The sequence below is a fragment of the Pseudoliparis swirei genome, chromosome 21 (assembly GCF_029220125.1).
Source record: "Pseudoliparis swirei isolate HS2019 ecotype Mariana Trench chromosome 21, NWPU_hadal_v1, whole genome shotgun sequence".
NCBI classification, from domain to species: Eukaryota; Metazoa; Chordata; class Actinopteri; order Perciformes; family Liparidae; genus Pseudoliparis; species Pseudoliparis swirei.
Genome location: NC_079408.1, coordinates 12001221 through 12020069, shown reverse-complemented (window position 1 = coordinate 12020069; position 18849 = coordinate 12001221). Strand labels below are relative to the sequence as shown.

Sequence of the window (18849 nt, the reverse complement as noted above, 5' to 3'; positions counted from 1 at the left end):
CGCCTTCTTCATTACATTACATGACATGTCATTTAGCAGACGCTTTTATCCAAAGCGACTTACAATAAGTGCATTTCAACCTAGAGTCAACCTTCTTCAGGCTGAGTCACTCCTCCTGCAAATCAGCCAACCGCTGTTGGCACACATAAATAATACTAATGGATAGACTTCCCCACGTACTCTGTCTTGCTGTTATTAGTGGGAATGATACAGTAGATAAGATTAGAGCGGATGCCTCATAGCATGTGACAATAGTTATGAGCCAGCGATGCATGTTGAATGTGATTTACCCCTCTGAGCTTCCAGTATTCCTCCTTTTATTCGTCCAATAAATGTGGAATTCTTGCAGTATTTCCCCCCTTTTCTTCCCTCCCTGTCTCGCAGGGATGTGCGTCGTTTCAAGGACGTGCGCAAGGAGTTTGAGCGCGGCAGCGAAAGCCTGGAGGGGGCGCTGGTGAGGAACGCTCAGGCCCCGCGGGGGAAGCAGCACGAAGTGGAGGAGGCGAGCAACGCTCTGCTCAACGCTCGCAGGACCTTTCGGGCCGAGGCCCTCGATTACGTCCTGGAGGTGAGGGAGAACGACGACGTAAAACGACCTCTTGTTTCAGGGATATGAAGACGCTTTGGACGCACCGTTGCGGACGCACTTACTGGAACCAGGGGTCTTTGTAGGATTCAAAGAAAGGGGGGGCTGAGCCCCAAGGGGAGTGGTATGATTTCGCTTATTCACTCTCGCTCACTGGAGACGGTTTCTAAGTTTCCCTTTAATTTGCCTCAAGTAAAGCTAAATGTAAGCAGCTAACACTCGTTAACAACTACCGATATATTATATATATATATAGCCACATTCTGTAATTACCTGGACTTACAGGTGCATCATTTACTTTGAGCTAAACTCATTGACTGTAATCCTGACTCTCTTTGATGAGACACGTTACTTGGCAGATTGAGAAAGCAGCAGCCTCCCCAAGGTCCTAGTGCCCGTGGGCTTTATTTTAAACCACGCTGATAGGCTATTGGATTGTTATTTGAAGGGGGATGAAACATACAAACCAGAACGCACACACATATAGCATGTTGGTTATCAATAATGTGTCCATGTGAGAAACAATAGCTGAAGCTCCCCTAAAATAGGCCGAACGACGTCCCTGCCGGGAACGTGTTATGTTTTATTTAGCAGGGCTGCATATGTTTGATATAAGTCTTAACTTGTATGGACAGCATGATAGTAGATTTACTTTTGCTTGGCTGTTGTAATCAGTTGTACATCTTTTAATTTATTTTACCTATGAATTCATTCCCTGGGCTTACGATATACATGTGAGGAATCAAATGTTCCAGACTGAGAAAAGAAGTCTTAAATGGCAAAACCACATAATCTGGTACCCAAAAACCGCCTGGACAAGACCCACAGCGGCACGTCTAATTATAGTCGGGCTTTAGCTGTTCTGATGATAACAGGTTTTAGAGCTTTTCCGGTGGCCGTGACTCCCTGAACCTCAACCGGCCAATGAGTTTCTAGTTCTGGAAACACGAGCACCGTCTTCAAACCACTGCTTCCTTTTCTGTTCCAGATTAACGTCATCGAGGCCAAGAAGAAGACCGACATCCTGATGGCGGTGAGTTCACGTTGACTTATTACCTTCGCATTGAAAATGCCGGAAGGTTATGTTTTGATCGTCGTGTATTTATTTATTTATTTATTTGTATGCGTGTTATTCGCAAAACTCAAAAAGTATTGAACCGAATCGCATGAAATTTGGTGGGATGATTGTTTATTATCCGGGGACCAGTTGATTAGATTTTGGGATCGATCGGATCAAAAGTCAAGGTCAAAGGTCATGAACAGGTCAAAATCTTTCACAGAACTCAAAAAGTATTGAACCGAATCGCATGAAATTTGGTGGGATGATTGTTTATTATCCGGGGACCAGTTGATTAGATTTTGGGATCGATCGGGTCAAAGGTCAAGGTCAAAGGTCATGAACAGGTCAAATCTTCTTGAATCACATGGAATTTAGTGGGATGATTGGTTATTATCCGGGGACCATTTGATTAGATTTTGGGATCAATCGGGTCAAAGGTCAAGGTCATGTAAAGGTCAAAATCTTTTTTTTACCATAGCACGATACATTTGTGTCCAATTGGCATGCAACTAATGCCAAAATGTTCATAATTCAATGCCCAATCTTGTGATATGCGAAGGTATGCGCTCTACCGAGTGCCCATTCTAGTTCTGCATGTTGTTGCCTTTTGTCCAAACGTGGAGGTCGACGTCTGTAAATGAAATGTACGCCTGTCGGAAGCTTTCTGAAATCCGTTCCTCGTGCTTCCTGTCAGATGTTGTCGCTGATGGAGGCCCAGGCTCAGCTCTTCCAACATGGCCACCAGTCTCTCTCCGAACTGGATGAGTACCGACGAAAGTTGAATGAAGAGGTAATTGCTCATTAAGGCCCGACTGCTCGTTTTCTACCGGTGCAATCATGTGCGCTAACAACATCTCGGTTGATAACGGGCTCTGCACCGATCTTAACTAAATGATAAACGGCTTGGCAGGAAAACGAGATTAAGCACATTTCCCAAAATAAATCGGGCGGATGAAAATTGCCCGGTTGTCATGGAAATGTTGACGTTCATCGTCGAGTGTATTGAAGCAATTAAAATAACAGCCCGGCCACGAGGTCCCTTTAGAAGCTTTTGACCTTATTAGACAATATTCCTCGAGCCCTGTGGAGCCTGGACTACTGGAGAGCAACGCTGGAATGGTTTGTTTCATACGCGGATGCAGAGGTTGCGTAATTCAAGTTGATGAGCTTGGAAGGAAGAAAAAGTTTACCAACACGCAATTTGGCTTCTTTTTTCGGGGGGACTTTTCTCTTTGATGAGAAATGTTGGATAGTTTGCCTCCTCCCTTCCAGGTCTCTTAGCTTCCATGGACCTTATACAGCAGACGTGTTTTGCCTCATCACAGTAGGGAAGGCACAGGTGGAATAGATTACAGTGATGGTGACCCAGTGCACCAGCCTCCCCTACATGGAATGCAGCTATCATCACTGTTATTAATTACGCCTGTGCTTTTCCTCCTCCAAAATGTCTCCTGTGAAAAAGGTCTGGAGTGGGCCAGTGAAAGAGAACTGATACAAACATTGAAAATACTCTTTACGATGATTCGAAATATTAATTCCAGCTTTAATAGATGTATAAATCATGTTGCATGTGAACTAAAACATATTTGTGTACAACAAACCACATGGCAGCTATTACACTAAAGACCCCGGCTTTAGTCCGGTGAGTTCTTGGCATCTTTCTAGGAGTCACACAAGATGACATCACACTTTCATCATTACAGGAAAAAGTGAGCAACAGCAGGAAATTGTGTGTGTGTGTGTGTGTTCCTGTTCTTTGTCTTTCCAAACTCTACACAAACGTTTTACACCGTCGACCTTGAACATCAGCAGGATTATTGTGTTTCTGCTCAATTAAAAGGATTTCACATTTGTCTGCGTTTAATGTCCGACCCTCGCTCTTCACTTCCTGTTTCGAGAGTAAACGATGGGAACAAGAACAAGTAGATGAGAGACACACTCTCTTTCTTTTTCCTTTCTCGTACGCCCTGCAGTGTCTGATGCATGCAGTGAGCATGAAACTGGGACACACTACTTGTCGTAACATTGCACCTGGGTGCGTGCAGTAAGACTGGTATTGTTGGCATACTGCATGTGGCATACTGCATGGGGCGTGCTGCATGGGGTGTGCTGCATGTGGCGTGATGCATGTGGCGTGTGGCATGGGGCATGATGCATGTGGCGTGCGGCATGGGGTGTGCTGTATGTAGCGTGCTGCATGTAGCGTGCTGCATGGTGTGTGCTGCATGTGGCGTGCGGCATGGGACATGTTGCATGGGGCGTGCTGCATGTGGTGTACTGCATGGGGCATGATGCATGGGGCGTGCTGCATGTGGCGTGCGGCATGGGACATGTTGCATGGGGTGTGCTGCATGTGGCGTGCTGCATGTGGTGTACTGCATGTGGCGTGCTGCATGTGACGTGCTGCATGTGGCGTGCTGCATGTGACGTGCTGCATGTGGCGTGCTGCATGTGGCGTGCTGCATGTGACGTGCTGCATGTGACGTGCTGCATGTGGCGTGCTGCATGTGGCGTGCTGCATGTGACGTGCTGCATGTGGCGTGCTGCATGTGGCGTGCTGCATGTGGCGTGCTGCATGTGACGTGCTGCATGTGACGTGCTGAATGTGACGTGCTGCATGTGGCGTGCTGCATGTGGCGTACTGCATGTGGCGTGCTGCATGGGGCGTGCTGCATGTGGCATACTGCATGGGGCGTGCTGCATGTGACATACTGCATGGGGCGTGCTGCATGGGGCGTACTGCATGGGGCGTGCTGCATGTGGCGTACTGCATGGGGTGTGCTGCATGTGACGTGCTGCATGGGGCGTGCTGCATGTGACATGCTGCATGGGGCGTGCTGCATGTGACGTGCTGCATGTGACGTGCTGCATGTGGCGTGCTGCATGTGACGTGCTGCATGGGGCGTGCTGCATGTGACATGCTGCATGGGGCGTGCTGCATGGGTCGTGCTGCATGTGGCGTGCTGCATGTGGCGTGCTGCATGTGGCGTGCTGCATGTGGCGTACAGCATGTGACGTGCTGCATGTGACGTGCTGCATGTGGCGTGCTGCATGTGGCGTGCTGCATGTGACGTGCTGCATGTGGCGTGCTGCATGTGACGTGCTGCATGTGGCGTGCTGCATGTGACGTGCTGCATGTGGCGTACAGCATGTGGCGTACAGCATGTGACGTGCTGCATGTGACGTGCTGCATGTGGCGTGCTGCATGTGGCGTGCTGCATGTGACGTGCTGCATGTGGCGTGCTGCATGTGACGTGCTGCATGTGGCGTACAGCATGTGGCGTACAGCATGTGACGTGCTGCATGTGCTGTGCTGCATGTGGCGTGCTGCATGTGACGTGCTGCATGTGACGTGCTGCATGTGTATTGCGACAAACTGATCGAGGAGGGAAACTACCAGCGGTGCTCTTCAGTCTGACTCCGGATAGAGGAAAGGGAAAGCAGTCCTGGAGTTCAGTAAATAGACAGAAAAGGTACTAATATAAATACATAGATACATGTACATATATCAGAATTCATGCAATTATACTTTTTACAGCTTTTATTTAAATTGACTTTCTATATAAAACACAAACCAAACGTTAGCCTTACCAAATGCCATAAAATCTACATTTTCAATTTATCAGAGGCTTTCCAGACGTTGTCTCCATCGGGTTAACGTGTTATGAATATTAAACTGTGTCTTTAAGCCCCATTGTGGACGAGCAGCCTGCTGATTAACCTGTTCCACTTTGCTGAGTAAAAAAACGGCAAATCGATAAATGTTTCGGCGAATTTAATATATTATACCCTAAGAGCTCTGTTATGAGCGCACTAATGCCCATCATTTAATAATCAATATTTGGGTCTGTCTCAATAGCAAACTCAGTTTATCCTAAATTCTGCCCGTGAGAAGAGGGACATGGAGCAGAGACATGCTGCGATCAAGAAGAAGGTAACGCATCGTTTAACATGTCTCATGGATGCTGCTTTTTTTTAAACCCACAATTAAAATACAGTAATAGCCCATTAACGCTCATTTTAATTTCCAATAAGTTACTTGTTTTTAATATTCCCAGGACGTGTCCTATGACGACTCGATCATGGATTTCAACGCTGACTCAGCCAATGGGATCGCCATGGAGGGATACCTCTACAAGAGAGCCAGCAACGCCTTCAAGACCTGGAGCAGGTACGAGTTCACCCACAGGCTTTGTGCTTCTCTCCCTCCACACGTCGCACTAAAAGGACTCGCATGTCCACTGTGTTGGAAAATAGTGTGTGTGTGTGTGTGTGTGTGTGTCTCCTTTCCAAAGACTTAATCCTCGACTCCATGACCATTTGATCTTCTCCCTCCAGGCGTTGGTTTTCGATTCAGAAAAGTCAGCTGGTGTATCAGAAGAGATTCAAGGTATATTTGAGATAAATGTCTCGAACAGCCAAATAAAGGACACACACACACACGTGTGCATACACCATGCGTGGTCTTCTGACCTGCGTGTCTCTCAGGACCAGCCGACGGCCGTGGTGGAGGACCTGCGTCTCTGCACCGTGAAGCCCAGCGCCGACAACGAGAGACGCTTCTGCTTTGAAGTGGTCTCCCCGTCAAAGTGTGTGTGTGTGTGTGTGTGTGTGTGTGTGTGTGTGTGTGTGTGTGTGTGTGTGTGTGTGTGTGTGTGTGTGTGTGTGTGTGTGTGTGTGTGTGTGTGTGTGTGTGTGTGTGTGTGTGTGTGTGTGTGTGTGTGTGTGTGTGTGTGTGTGTGGACGCGTACGTGTATTCAAGCGGCGGCGGTGAATTTAATCGTGGCGAGGAGAGCGTCCATTTCTCGCGTGTTTGTGCAGGTGTTGTTTGTTGCAGGCCGACTCTGAGAGGCAGCAGCAGGCGTGGATCAGTGCCGTCCAAAACAGCATCGCCTCAGCCTTTCAGGAGCACAGAGAGGACCCACACAGCCTAGTGAGCGAGCACACACACACACACACACACGTCATACCTGCATCTTTTCCGTGGGAGTTTAATCCGAGCAGATACAGAGGAAGTTGTGTGCGCCTTTGTTTGTCTTCTCATTCGCTCGTGTGTGTGTGTGTGTGTGTTCATCAGAGACAGCGCTGCAGCTCGGTATCTCTGAACAGTCTGGGGGGAGGGGGGGGAGGAGGGGATCAGGATAGCACGAGCTGCAAGGCCCTGGAGGAGGTCCAAGCGATCCCAGGGAACAAGCACTGCTGCGACTGCGGGGAGCTCGGTCCTGACTGGGCCTCGATCAACCTGGGCATCACACTTTGTATCGTCTGCTCGGGAATACACAGGTACACACACACACACACACACACACACACTTGCCTTGAAACCTTAGCTGTAATGGTTTCCTCCACTTAACAGGAGCCTGGGAGTCCATTTCTCCAAAGTGCGCTCCCTCACTCTCGACTCCTGGGAGCCGGAGCTCATCAAGGTGACGTAACGTTTGACCTGCAGCAGCTACACAACACCAATATGAAATGAATAATACGTCGACTTTGACTCGGCGCCCCTGGCACTGAAATATATGACGGTATTCCTCGTCCTTTTTAGTTGATGTGTGAATTGGGAAACACGGTCATCAACCGGATCTACGAGGCTCGGATCGATGAGATCACCATCAAGAAGCCCCACCCCTCCAGCCCCAGGTACAGAGTGACCCACGCATAGACGCGAGTGCTGCGTCTCATCTGGCTCTGGGGGAGTGTGACACCGGTGATGTCATCAGGGCTCTCTCAGCGTTGGCTCTTGGCTTCATTTGTTCAGCAGTGAGTTTATTTTAGAAACCAGGTCGTCTCTCAAAAAGACGCCGTCGGGGAAACGATGGACCCGGTCTGGTTGTGACGTGTCTCCTGATGTCGTGGGAGTCCAATAATATATTCTTTAAGTTTAAAGACACTAAACTGATTAATCTGGGAATCAAACAAAGAGCCACAATGTAAAGAAAACGCACAAAATGTTTTTTTACTTTTCACATTCCTTTGAAATGGATTTCCCTAAAGAAATGCCTCTAAATGAAGGCATGTCTCAGAGTATGACAAAAGATCAGAAGAAAAAGTGTTTGATTGACATCCGTTCAATTAGCATTCTGATCCGTCGCATCGTCTCCACTTCCTCATACCGGCCGTCTTGGTTTGTTGAAATGAAATGCGTGGCATGACGACGAGGAATATCTAAGGCCCAACGCATCGAAGCCAGAGAGCCGGAAGGTCTTGATGAGGGAACGACACATCTCCTAAAAAGGAACAAATTGATCCTGGTTGTGAAAGACACGATTAATAATATGTTTATGGATGTTTACACTTTAACATTTTTTCCCCCGTGTGTTATTATTTAAGTACTTTGCCTGTTTCCTAATGAGTCATATTTGGTCCTTCATCATCTGACAACAGTACGCACCTGAGCGACCAACCTTCCTTCCAGGGAACTTCACGTCCTCACGATAAAGACTCTCCGGCCTCTTTCATGAAGCTGTTGATCCAGCGTGACTCATAAATCGTTATAAATAAAAAAAGAAGACTCTTCATCTCCTCCTGCTGTCATATTCATGTCATTGCATGACGGTTTAATTCTGCCTCTCTGCGTGTTTAAATAGTACAGTCTGCAAAGATATTTGTGGATTTACAGATGAATACATCGGCGGCACACAACTCTCTCTCGACCTATTCTTTGACTTCCTGTTCTCTTTGTCCAGGACATACTGACGACTCAAACTCCTTCACAACACAGCGGATGAGCATGCAGTTCATTGGTATTCATAAGCGGGGCTCGTCCTGCGTGTGTGCTGTAATTAAATGGTGACGAGAGGAGGCACTAAATGGAGCTCTTTTTAACAGAATTGATGACTTAATTAAAAGACGCTGCGCGCCTCGGGAGGCCTGTGTGAAGCATTCTTGTCTCTCAGCTGCACGATGAGCTGCGGAGTCGAGTTGAGAACAAGTCCAACCAGAAACACGTCGACACATACGGCCCTGCATGTCTGCTTTGATTTATTATTTACGAATGCGTGAAAGAAGAATGAAGAAATCTGAGTCCCCTCCCGTCCGGTTCTTCTCTTCCTCTCTGCTCTGTCGTTTCTGCCCCTCCAGAGGAAACAAGGAGTCGTGGATCAGATCAAAGTACGTTGAGAAGAAGTTCATCCACAAGCTGCTCGAGACCGGCAGGAACCCGGTGGTGAGGCGATCCAGCGACAGGAGGAACCGAACCGACGCGCAGGACCGGACCGGGCAGCGGCCGGCGCTCAAACCCAAACCCAACAGAGCCACTCTGGCCCGGGGAACAGGTCAGCGCCGAGAGGCTGGAGCCAGACTCCTAAAGAACCCATCATCTAGCTGGTTGCGTGCTTTGTTGTCGAGTAGTTCGTCCCTCTTCATACTCCTGCTGGTTTCAACACACACACACACACACACACACACACACACTCAATCCCCAAAGTTGGTGATTCAGCTAAAGTTGATAATACTCAGGGCCTAGTCAGCTGTATTGTGTGTGTGGCACTGTTGCAGTCAGCAGGATAAACCAGTAATCGTGTCTTTCTCTCTCTTTATCTCTCTCTCTCTCTCTCTCTCCCCCCCCCCCCCAGGACTGAGCCCCAGTGACCTTGTCCAAAAGAACAATGCACACAAAGGTGAGATAAACAAGGTCTTGTGCAATGTGTTCATCACGGACTCCCAGGAGCTCATTTTATTAAGTCTTCATGAAGAAAACTAATTTAAAAAATCAATAAGATGTGTCGAGTCTTCAGTTTGACGAAGAAAAGTTAACCCTCCCCCCTCTCCTCATCTCCTCAGACGTGGACGAAGAGGAAGAGGATCTGAGCGGGCTGCACCCCGGTGCGTTGTTGTACCGCTCGGCGGCCCTGCAGAACTTCCCCGTCATGACCGACGCTCTGGCCCACGGCGCCAGCGTCAACTGGGTCAACGCGGCCGAGGAGTCCAGCACGCCGCTGATACAGGCGGTGTCATCGGTGAGGGGGGCATCGCACTGGATTTGGAGGGTTTTGACCTCTTGACCTCTCCTTTTCGTACACGTGGCGAGGCTCACGTTGTGTAGGTCGTGTGTGAGCTCACGCGTTTCCTGTTTCCCCGGTCCAGAATGCGCTGGCAGCCTGCGAGTTCCTGCTGCAGAACAGCGCCAATATCAACCAGACCGACAGCAATGGGAGAGGACCGCTTCACCACGCCACCATCCTGGGTCACACCGGGTAGGACACACACACACACACACACACACTTCATTAAAAATGCTGCTTTGTAGCTGCTTATCTAGAAGTCTATCCCTCGTCTGGGACGGATTAGAGGAGCATTGGATCGCGATCTATCATTCAAAATCAAGAGGAAGTTCTATTTTTAGAGTACATTCAAGAGAACAAGACTCCTCCCCCTTTGATCAAATTGTTACACAAACTAAAAGAGCCACAGGTACTTCATGCTCTCACTCTTCTTCATTTCCTCTTCCGTAAGAACCGCAAACATTTGGAAAATGTGTCGAAAGAGTTTAACTGTCACATGCATGAAAAAATAAAAACGTCGTCATCGTAGTGTTTCTATTTAAGGCCAGACACTACGGGCAAAAAAACATTAGATTTTTTCCTGCAAGTGAACTTTGAGGCCTGTTTTTGTCATCGTGCGGCCTAAAGGAGAGAATACATCCACAATACACAGTTAGATGTATATTCTACAACATTATCTATTTGTGGCTGGAGATTTCTCCTAAATACAGAAATATCAGAAAACTTGAAACGCAAACAAATATCGTCTTTATGTAATTAATCCACTGGAGAAGTTGCGTGGCTGTGTATGTGATTTCATTGAAAATAATTAACTTGTATTATAATAATACAAACTGTAGAAGGCCGTCTTGTCTCAATATTTTCTTGTCACATTGTCGCTGTCCTCATCTTTCCTTTTATGATATGAATTACTCAACGTGTACCTAGTCACCTGTTAATGTTATGCAGGTCTAAAGTTTGACTTGGTGAATTAAAAGACACACGAAGGGAAGCAGGGGGTTAACTGGCTGTCAGGTGGTCAGATTTTGTGTTTATAAGGGATGCACACACACACACACACACACACACACACACACACACTCACACACACACTTTATCGCTCTGCTTTCCCAGGCTGGTGTGTCTCTTCTTGAAGCGAGGGGCCGACTACAACGCCAAAGACAAGACCCACAAAGACCCCATCACTATCGCCGTGGACACCGCCAACGCTGACATCGTCACTTTGTGAGTATTTACGGCGAGAAAACAAAACAAAAGGCCTGATTATGTAATCCGGCTTTTCTTGACGGATCCTCTCCTCTTTTCTTTCAGGCTGCGGATCGCCAAAATGAACAAGGAGATGCGGGAGATGGATGGAGCGTTTGGCCAATCAGGTCAATCGGGGGGGCAGGGGTCAGAGGGTGTCGTAACCGGAGGAGGGCGGGCCCACACCAGGAAGAGCCTCCTGGCTCTCAAGAACCACATAAGCGGCTGGGCTCTGGGGGGGCAAAACGATTAGTGGGGGGTAGAAAAGAGCCCCGGGCAGCGAGACTGGAATGAGACGGGGTTTTTTTGGTGTTTTTTGTCAAGTGGTGCGGCGTCAGGATCCACTGGCTCTGCAGCGTCACGCCGTGGTCACCTGCAGCGCCTGTAGATAAATGACCCCGGCCTCCTGGAGCCGTGTCACTCTAGGAAACGTGCATCATCACACAGAAACCCCAAAAAGGAGAATTGCCTTCACTGAGAGATGATAACCAGAACACGGCGTGCGGCCGTCTGGAGGCGGAGTCTCGAGGTCACGAGCGAGAACCGATTGATTGCATCAGTGAAGACGGGAGAACGTCGTGTGGAGCTAAAGTTCACGTTGCACTTTGAATCACTAACGCACATCATGCTGCACTTTGAAACACACACACACACACACACTCTGAACACCGCGTCAACACACCGCTGCACCTCCAACATTGTACCTGAGGTTTATGTATATTACAGACTTGCATCAGGCCTATTTTTTTATATTTGGAGTATTTTGTATACACGGTATGTCCAGTGTTTTCTGGCTTCAGAGGTTTTATTGTGTTCGCGCGTGTGTGTACTGGCCGGGTTGTTTTTCCAGTCCGGTTATGGAAGCTAAATGTCTGGTTTTATCTCGCTATTCCGTGAATAGTTTGAACTCTTGTTTATGTTTTAGTCGTTTGAATTCATCAGAAGCTCAGAGCGTCGAGCTGCAGCTCTCCAGCTTCAGGCCGACGGCGGGTTTTGTTTGCGTTTCGTCATTTGGCTCCTTGTCCAGCTACAAAGTCCATTCTTTCATGATTGTCCCTAAAGTGGCCATCAGGGCTCATTTTGTCTCTTTTTAAAAAAAAGTTCTTACGTCAGCTGTTTTCAATCACGTTTTCACTCATGAAGGAATGGAAACGTGACGCTTGTTGTCTGCTTGAAACAAACTGCTGGTCAGTATTTGACGTGCTTATCACGTGTGTGTGTCTTTTGTTGTGTGCACTCATGTTGCCTTCTGCCCGCTGAGATGTCCAGCTGGTCTCAACTGCTTGTGCAGTGTGCCACCTGCTGCAGACTAAGAGGTAAAGTGCATGTGCATGCCCCGATGCGTGTGTGTGTGCATGTTTATTTGTTCAACTGCATGCCTCTCGCTTCTAGGGCTGCAACTCTAAATGTGTTCAGGAAATAGTTCGACCATTACTGAGCGTGTCCTCTCCAGAGTGACGTGGCTCGGACGCAGCTGCGCTTCATTGGAAGCGAGCCAATAATTTAAAGTCGGGAGGGGATGGCGTTGATTTGAGAAACGTTTGACCCTTGTGGACACGCGTATAAAACTGTCGGGCTCATGGCGTCTTCTGCTCTGATCTTCCTCACAGGTGATGAAACCTACCACGACATCTTCAGAGACTTTTCACACATGGCTTCAAACAACCCGGAGAAGCTCAAGCGCCGCAGCGCCGACCCCAAAACCTAACGGGCCACATGTACCCCCCCACGTGCACACCTTCCACCGCGTGTGTAAAGCGCTTCTAGGATCCGACACGCGCACACATCTGACCTGCCACGTGCTCGCGCCTCGCTCAGCTGGTGTTGGCGAACGCCCCGACAGTGAAGGCTTTGTGCGAACACTGGGCAGCTTCATGGGAGCGGCATCTCCGTGCAGCAGAGGCTCACGTGACTCTGCCAAGATGTCTTAATGATATGTTGCGAATCTGTTGCTGATTTTTTTTCTTTCTCTAAAAATGGCTTTTTATTTTTTAAATGGACATAATTGTTGCAAAGATTAAGTGAACTCTTCCATCAAATTGTAATGTGCAGTTTTCCACCTTTTTTGGGGACGTTTGTTAAACTGTGTGGAGGTACTCGAGATTTGTATCATGATCAAATAAACCGCGATGCAAAAGCATTCATGAAAGTGTTTAATTAAGTTTCATTATCTTAACAATGGAGCCTGTGTGCTGTCCTGAGGGCACGTCTCCAGCAGAGGGCGCTGTGACTTCAGAAGACCTGCCGGATGTGTTTAAAGACTCATTCAAACCAAATACATTACCTTTTTAATACAAAATATCTAATTGTTGCATTCTGGGTCATTTACTTAAGCCCCATGTGTTTTGCATCGTTCCAGGTTGCAGTGACCCAGGTGTCTCCGTCCTGCAACGCTCGTGTCAAAGGCAAATATTTGACTTACAAACACAAGTTTATCGTTTCTAAAAAAGTACAAAGGCCTGAAGCAAGGCAATGATTGTGTGATCTGAAAATACACTTCAGTAAGAAGTCTGTGGCAACACAACTTAACAAAAGACACCGATTGAAAGTCAAAGTCCTGAGAAACGTTGCTGGCTTCTGCAGCTCAGAGCCACCGGGGAGCTGTTAATTAAAACATTCATTTTCTTAAGTCATAAATCCAGATGCACAAATTACGCTGGACTGTAAAAACCAAACAATAAGACAGTTAGACGTTTTGGAATAAACGCCAATGAGCGCAATATGTTATAAAAGACTCATGACTCAAGTCCTGCTTCATTACCTGAGGAGCTCTTTACAAATAATACTGGCTCGTGTACTCGGGTAATTGGAGATGCACATACAAACACTGGAGGGGGGCGCAATAGTCAGTTAATACTCATTCAAATAATATAGTACATATTCTAATGATAGTGAAGATCAATTATGGATGTGCTATATTTTGTAGAAACGTGACGGCCTTAATGATAAACTAAAGTATTTCCTTTCCATCCGACATGTAAAGCTCTTCCTTTGGGCAGAAGGTGCCACCCTGCACATTACTCTGAGGTCGGGCTGTGGAGCTTCATGAGCTCCTTTCTTCTTTGGGTCTGGATCTCGGAGTCATCCAGCGACGTGTGGAGCAGCGTGTTGACGGCGGAGTATCAGCGGAGGCTGTTGAATCCTTGACTTACACATTCTCTGGGCTTACTGGGTGCTTCATTAACTCCTCCGTGGCAGGAGGCGAGCTGTGCATCTGTTCCAGCTCTGGAGGGGAACCCTTATCTTTGTTATCCGGCGACCGTCTCCTCGGCTCTTTGCAGGAGAAGTAGTGAGGCAGAGTGCTCATGGTCAGAGTGGCGAGGACGACGAAACCGCCCGAGACCACGAAGGAAGCCGTGTAGTTGCCCGTGATGTCCTTCAGCAACCCTTGAGACGAGATACAGTGACAAAAAAAAGCATAAAGACAAAAGGCATAAAGATGTTGCGTGGGAAATATGAGAAATCACTAAAACTGAGAAAATCAAAAACAAAAAGGTGCAAATAAAACTGGCGAGAACTTTTACTCTGAAGTGATGTGTGTGTGTGTGTATCATGTGTTTAACGCTTTACGTTACTGAGTCACTCGTTGAGTTCCACTAAGACAATTGTTAAAGAGACAGTACGGTGTTTTTAAAACAGCCGGCTATCGGTGTGTTTTAAGTGTGTATTTCAGAGATTTTAAAAACCAAAAGAGGAAGTAAGAAAACAGGTATTTGATTAATAATTCACTTTTTTAGCTTCAGTGTGTTAACTTGTGTTTATGGACTGATTTAGGCCCCTTAAAACAGCATCAAGCGAGGTGCCGTGACATTGTGAGCTGCCCGGTGGTGACCGACCTGACAGAGGAGTCCCCAGGAGTCCGCCGCTGCTCTCGATGAGCTGCAGCAGCCCGAGGGCGCCCATCATGCGCTCCACGCCCACAATCATCGGCACCACGGCGAACACCAGCGAGGTCAGCGCCCCGGAGCAGAAGCCGTAGAGGAGGCTGATCGCCATCAGCGCGCCGTAGGAGCCGGACAAGGAGCTCACGGGCAGCAGCATGATGAACAGCCCGGTCAGGGCCGTCCACAGGGTCAGCAGATGAATCAGCCGAAAGTGACCCAGGTCCGAGAACCAGCCCGACGCCACGCGGCCCAGGATGTCCGTGGCGCCGGCGGCGGACATGACGAAGGCGGCCTGGTACTCGGAGAAGCCGGCCTGGCGGCTGTGGGCCACCAGGTGGAAATAAGGCACGAAGTAGCCGGCGTTCAGGAGCGTGACGGCCAGCGTGTAGACGACGTACGGCCGGTCCGCCAGCAGCGACAGCTCCAGGTGGGCGGAGATTCGCCGCAGCGTGGCGGCGCACGACCACCTGCTCTCCGAATCCACCTGCGCGACGAGGAGAAGAGGAAGACGCTGAGCTTCACCGTCGCCGACGTCACCCTCGCGACGGCCACTTCTCCGCCGTGCGTCGAGAATCCGGGCCTACCTTCTTCTCCGGGGCTTTCGAGCGCCGCCGCGGGCGGATCAGAGCCCCGCAGGCCACGATGTTGAGGCTGAGGCCCCCCAGGATGAGGAGGGCCCCCCGCCAGGCGTACGTCTCCACCAGCAGCTGGAAGAGCGGGTTGAACGCGAAGGACGACAGGCCGATGCTCGAGAAGCCCACCCCCAGCACCAGGGTGCGGCGGCGGGTGAAGTGAGCCATGACCGTCGCCACCATGGGAGTGAAGACCAGCCCCCAGCCCAGCCCTGGAGGAGAGGGGAGGAGTCACGTTGAGCACCTGGAGTTCACCGGGTGAAGTTACCGACATTACCAAGTGGATATTCGCAAAAGGGGAACGGGGGATGGCCTTTGACCGGGTTATCGTGGATGTTTTGGGGTCTTCTTTACCGGAGATGACCCCCATGGTGAGGTAGAGGTGCACCAGGCTGGTGGCCTGCGAGGCCAGGATGAAGCCGAGTCCAGCCAGACAGCCCCCCGTCATCACCACCACCCGGGTATCGTATGCATGACACAGTGCGGTGCCCAGTAGACCTGCAACACACACACACACACACACAATGTACACATTTCCACTTTCAGGTTGTTGAAACCATCTCACTCTACACAGCGTGTCGTGTTCTGCCGATCCGGCACTTTGACGCTCTGCCACGTTTCTATGAAAATGAATTAAATATTTATCGATGACCCAAAACTTACACATTTGGCACATTTGAATTCCAAGTTCTGTGGGTCGTGTGGCAAGAATGTGTAATGAGTGACCGGCTGGGGCTCGTTAATGAGTTAATGAGTTGCATCTGTGAATAGCTCACACATTGAGGAGCCCTCTCTTAAACGCTCTGCATCTCTTTTGTTCCACCTCTTCTCGCGTGAGACGATTAGCTTCTGATCTCAGCTTCGGCTCAACGATGAAAAAACAATTAATAACCGTCGCCATTATTATTCAGAGGGACTCACTGAAGAACTGCTGCGTAGCCAGGCCCGTGGACGAGATCCAGGAGATGGCCTGGGCGCTCTCCTCGAAGTACTGGACGAACTCCACGAAGAAGATCCCCAGGCTGCGCATCAGGCCGAACACGAGGCTGTTGCTGACGAACAGGGCGCCGACCAGCACCCATCCCCAGCCTCCATCCGGGGCGTCCTCCTCCTCCTCCTCCTCGTCCTCGTCGCTCTGACCCTCCGCTTTGGGCTTGGCGTCGCTCATGTCTTCGGGAGCGATGGATCTGTGGGAGCCGAGCGAGGGCAGAGGAGAAGAAGAAAGGGAGCGACCCGAGCGAGTTATCAGACCTCAGGTAAATGCAAATGATCACCTCGGCAGAACGGGCCTCTGACCCTCTCGTGGGTGTCAATCGCCACAATGATTAACTTTCCCACGAGCCAATCGAGTCCCCGGGTTGAGTCGTATAAGTGTTACTCGGCTTAACAGGTGGGCCTCCGTCTGAGAACCAGATGTAGGTGAGAGGTGAGCTCGAATGAAGAAATAGTGGCATGTTCAAGAGTGAAAGCCACTTCCTCAACTTCCACGATGACGGCGGCCGTCTGCAGATTAAAGGGGTTGTCAAGGAGACGGGGTCTCCAGGGAGTCCGCTGGTGAGACCTGGCTCAACCATTTATTCTAGGCTGTGGTTTTCAATGATCCAATGAAGTACACATGCAGATACGTCAAATAGATGACTTGAAGAGACGTAAAACAGTCCTGAAGTTCCTGAGCTACCTGAGCCCCTGGTGAACCCTCTGGGATCTGCTTTTTTACGAGAATATCTCGAGGAAACTTTCTCGTGTGCATTTCGTCATCCGATATCGTTTCCTGCACACATGGGCCTCCGATCTTACCGAGAGCGGCTCACCCCTGTCATGTGCTCTCAACTGGCGCATACCTTTGCTTGTCCCGCGGCTGCTTTCTGTTCACTGCACTGCAATAAATGATGATGCGAACGGTTCACTTGTTGTTTCTGCACGTGTTTTAGTCTTTTTTTATGGGAGTTTTGGGCTGAGAGCCAAAAGCAGCAGGTGGCAACACAGTGATCTGACCCTCTCGCTTTCTCAAACACACGTGCGCTCATGTGAGAGGTACAACTCAAACTTCAGCAAATGCAACAATTGCTTAAAACTTGATTCGTTTTTGTTTGAAGACTGCGTGTCTCTATTGTGTTCTTCCATTCGGATCAAATAATGAATAAGAAGGTTGTATGTAGGCCAGTCTGGGGTTCCACACTCGGGTCATGTGACATTTAACTTTGATTTAATCAAATATATATGTGTTCTAGGTTGAACTGCTGCCAGTTGGTCAGGGTTGAAGATGATACAATTAAATAATATAGTTCCAATACTATTAACTGAGTGATTTAATAAAGGCGAAACTAAACTCTTTTCTGTGAGTCCCATCCACTTATCCACATATAAATATTTGATTAATTAGTTTCCCATAAAGCGTCTGAGTGCTTCAAAAAGCAATATAAAAATGTCATTTATTATCATTATTATTATAAAGAAAATTTCCAAACATGTATTACACGAGCCTAAAATATGGACACACCAGCTGAGCGCGTGCTCGCCCTGATTTTCCTCCACACAGCTGCAGCTCCACTCGTAGTTCGCCTTAATTACCCACCAGCAGGTTCACCGGCGGGAACGCGCACCGGAAACAGTGCATGCGGCCTCTCCAATTACAACTCCACGTAAACGACGTCGGGCTTCACACCGCGCGTGCGCACTGGTCGACATATATAACGCGTATCCATCACGTGTTTTAACTGCTCCTCGACTGTCGCGAGCAGGCGAGTGAGGCAACGACGACGGTTCACCTCGGGGAATTTAACCGGAATTACCTCGCGGATAAAAGCTCCGGTACTCGCCCTCGGTCCGTCAGCTGTCCCCGGAGCGGCACATGGCCCACGGGCTGCGGCTTCCCCTGCGGTGGACAGCGGGCTGTCGGCGGCGTTATCAGCTGCGAGGCGCGGAGGACAAGTCCAACTGTCAGCGCGGATAACGAACCAACGGGCGGTAAAGGTGCGCGCGCGCAGTCCTCGCGGGGGCGCGCACATGTTGTCGTAAATAACTCAGGCTGGTGTACAGCCAGTAGTAAGTCATTAATAAGAAGTCGTTAGTCATTAGTCGTCCTTCAACATTAAAAACAAACTGTTTCGTGATGGTTTTAAAGCCTTTAAAGTTTTTTTGTATTTGTCAACAAGTTCACTTTCATTTAGTATTAAGTTTAGTTTCATAGTTATGTGGCAGATGTGTCTCCTTTCTCATTTTCACCCTAAAATGTAACTAACAATTTACATTACACACGTTTTTCTTTGTCAAATAAATATGTAAACAAAAAAATGTAACTTGTTTTTAAATACAAAATGTTGTCCACTCAACAAATATATTGCTATTCACTCAACACCTGTGTACTCGCTCCTTGGTGTGTTGTTGGCATTAAAGAGATTGATTATAGTATTAACAATAAATATATTTACTGTTGAAA

At 48.6% G+C, this 18849-nt stretch overlaps 2 protein-coding genes across 4 annotated transcripts in view; one reads left to right on the top strand and one right to left on the bottom strand.

The window, feature by feature from the left end:
• Nucleotides 1–13034, top strand: part of acap1 (ArfGAP with coiled-coil, ankyrin repeat and PH domains 1) — a 23201-nt gene extending 10167 nt beyond the window's left edge. For 2 of the 3 annotated variants that reach the window (XR_008835272.1, XR_008835271.1), the window contains 18 exons: nucleotides 385–568; nucleotides 1575–1619; nucleotides 2341–2436; nucleotides 5506–5580; nucleotides 5705–5817; nucleotides 5985–6036; nucleotides 6135–6235; nucleotides 6468–6579; nucleotides 6724–6929; nucleotides 7003–7072; nucleotides 7192–7286; nucleotides 8727–8920; nucleotides 9221–9265; nucleotides 9429–9604; nucleotides 9732–9841; nucleotides 10763–10873; nucleotides 10961–12210; nucleotides 12505–12594. Coding sequence is in view for 1 of the 3 variants with exons in the window: in XM_056443469.1 (XP_056299444.1) it covers nucleotides 385–568; nucleotides 1575–1619; nucleotides 2341–2436; nucleotides 5506–5580; nucleotides 5705–5817; nucleotides 5985–6036; nucleotides 6135–6235; nucleotides 6468–6579; nucleotides 6724–6929; nucleotides 7003–7072; nucleotides 7192–7286; nucleotides 8727–8920; nucleotides 9221–9265; nucleotides 9429–9604; nucleotides 9732–9841; nucleotides 10763–10873; nucleotides 10961–11022; nucleotides 12505–12602 (1945 nt within the window). In the remaining 2 variants the exon portion in view is untranslated. Of the gene's footprint in view, nucleotides 1–384; nucleotides 569–1574; nucleotides 1620–2340; nucleotides 2437–5505; nucleotides 5581–5704; nucleotides 5818–5984; nucleotides 6037–6134; nucleotides 6236–6467; nucleotides 6580–6723; nucleotides 6930–7002; nucleotides 7073–7191; nucleotides 7287–8726; nucleotides 8921–9220; nucleotides 9266–9428; nucleotides 9605–9731; nucleotides 9842–10762; nucleotides 10874–10960; nucleotides 12211–12504 lie in introns of all 3 variants that reach the window. The other variant, XM_056443469.1, reaches the window with a different exon arrangement.
• On the bottom strand, nucleotides 13031–18849 carry slc16a13 (solute carrier family 16 member 13). The gene is made up of 6 exons (XM_056443478.1): nucleotides 18203–18849; nucleotides 16332–16597; nucleotides 15765–15908; nucleotides 15363–15622; nucleotides 14731–15262; nucleotides 13031–14281 (listed from the first exon to the last, which is right to left on the bottom strand). The coding sequence occupies exons 2-6, from the start codon at nucleotides 16576–16578 to the stop codon at nucleotides 14043–14045; spliced, it is 1422 nt and encodes a 473-aa protein (XP_056299453.1). The 5' UTR covers nucleotides 16579–16597; nucleotides 18203–18849; the 3' UTR covers nucleotides 13031–14042.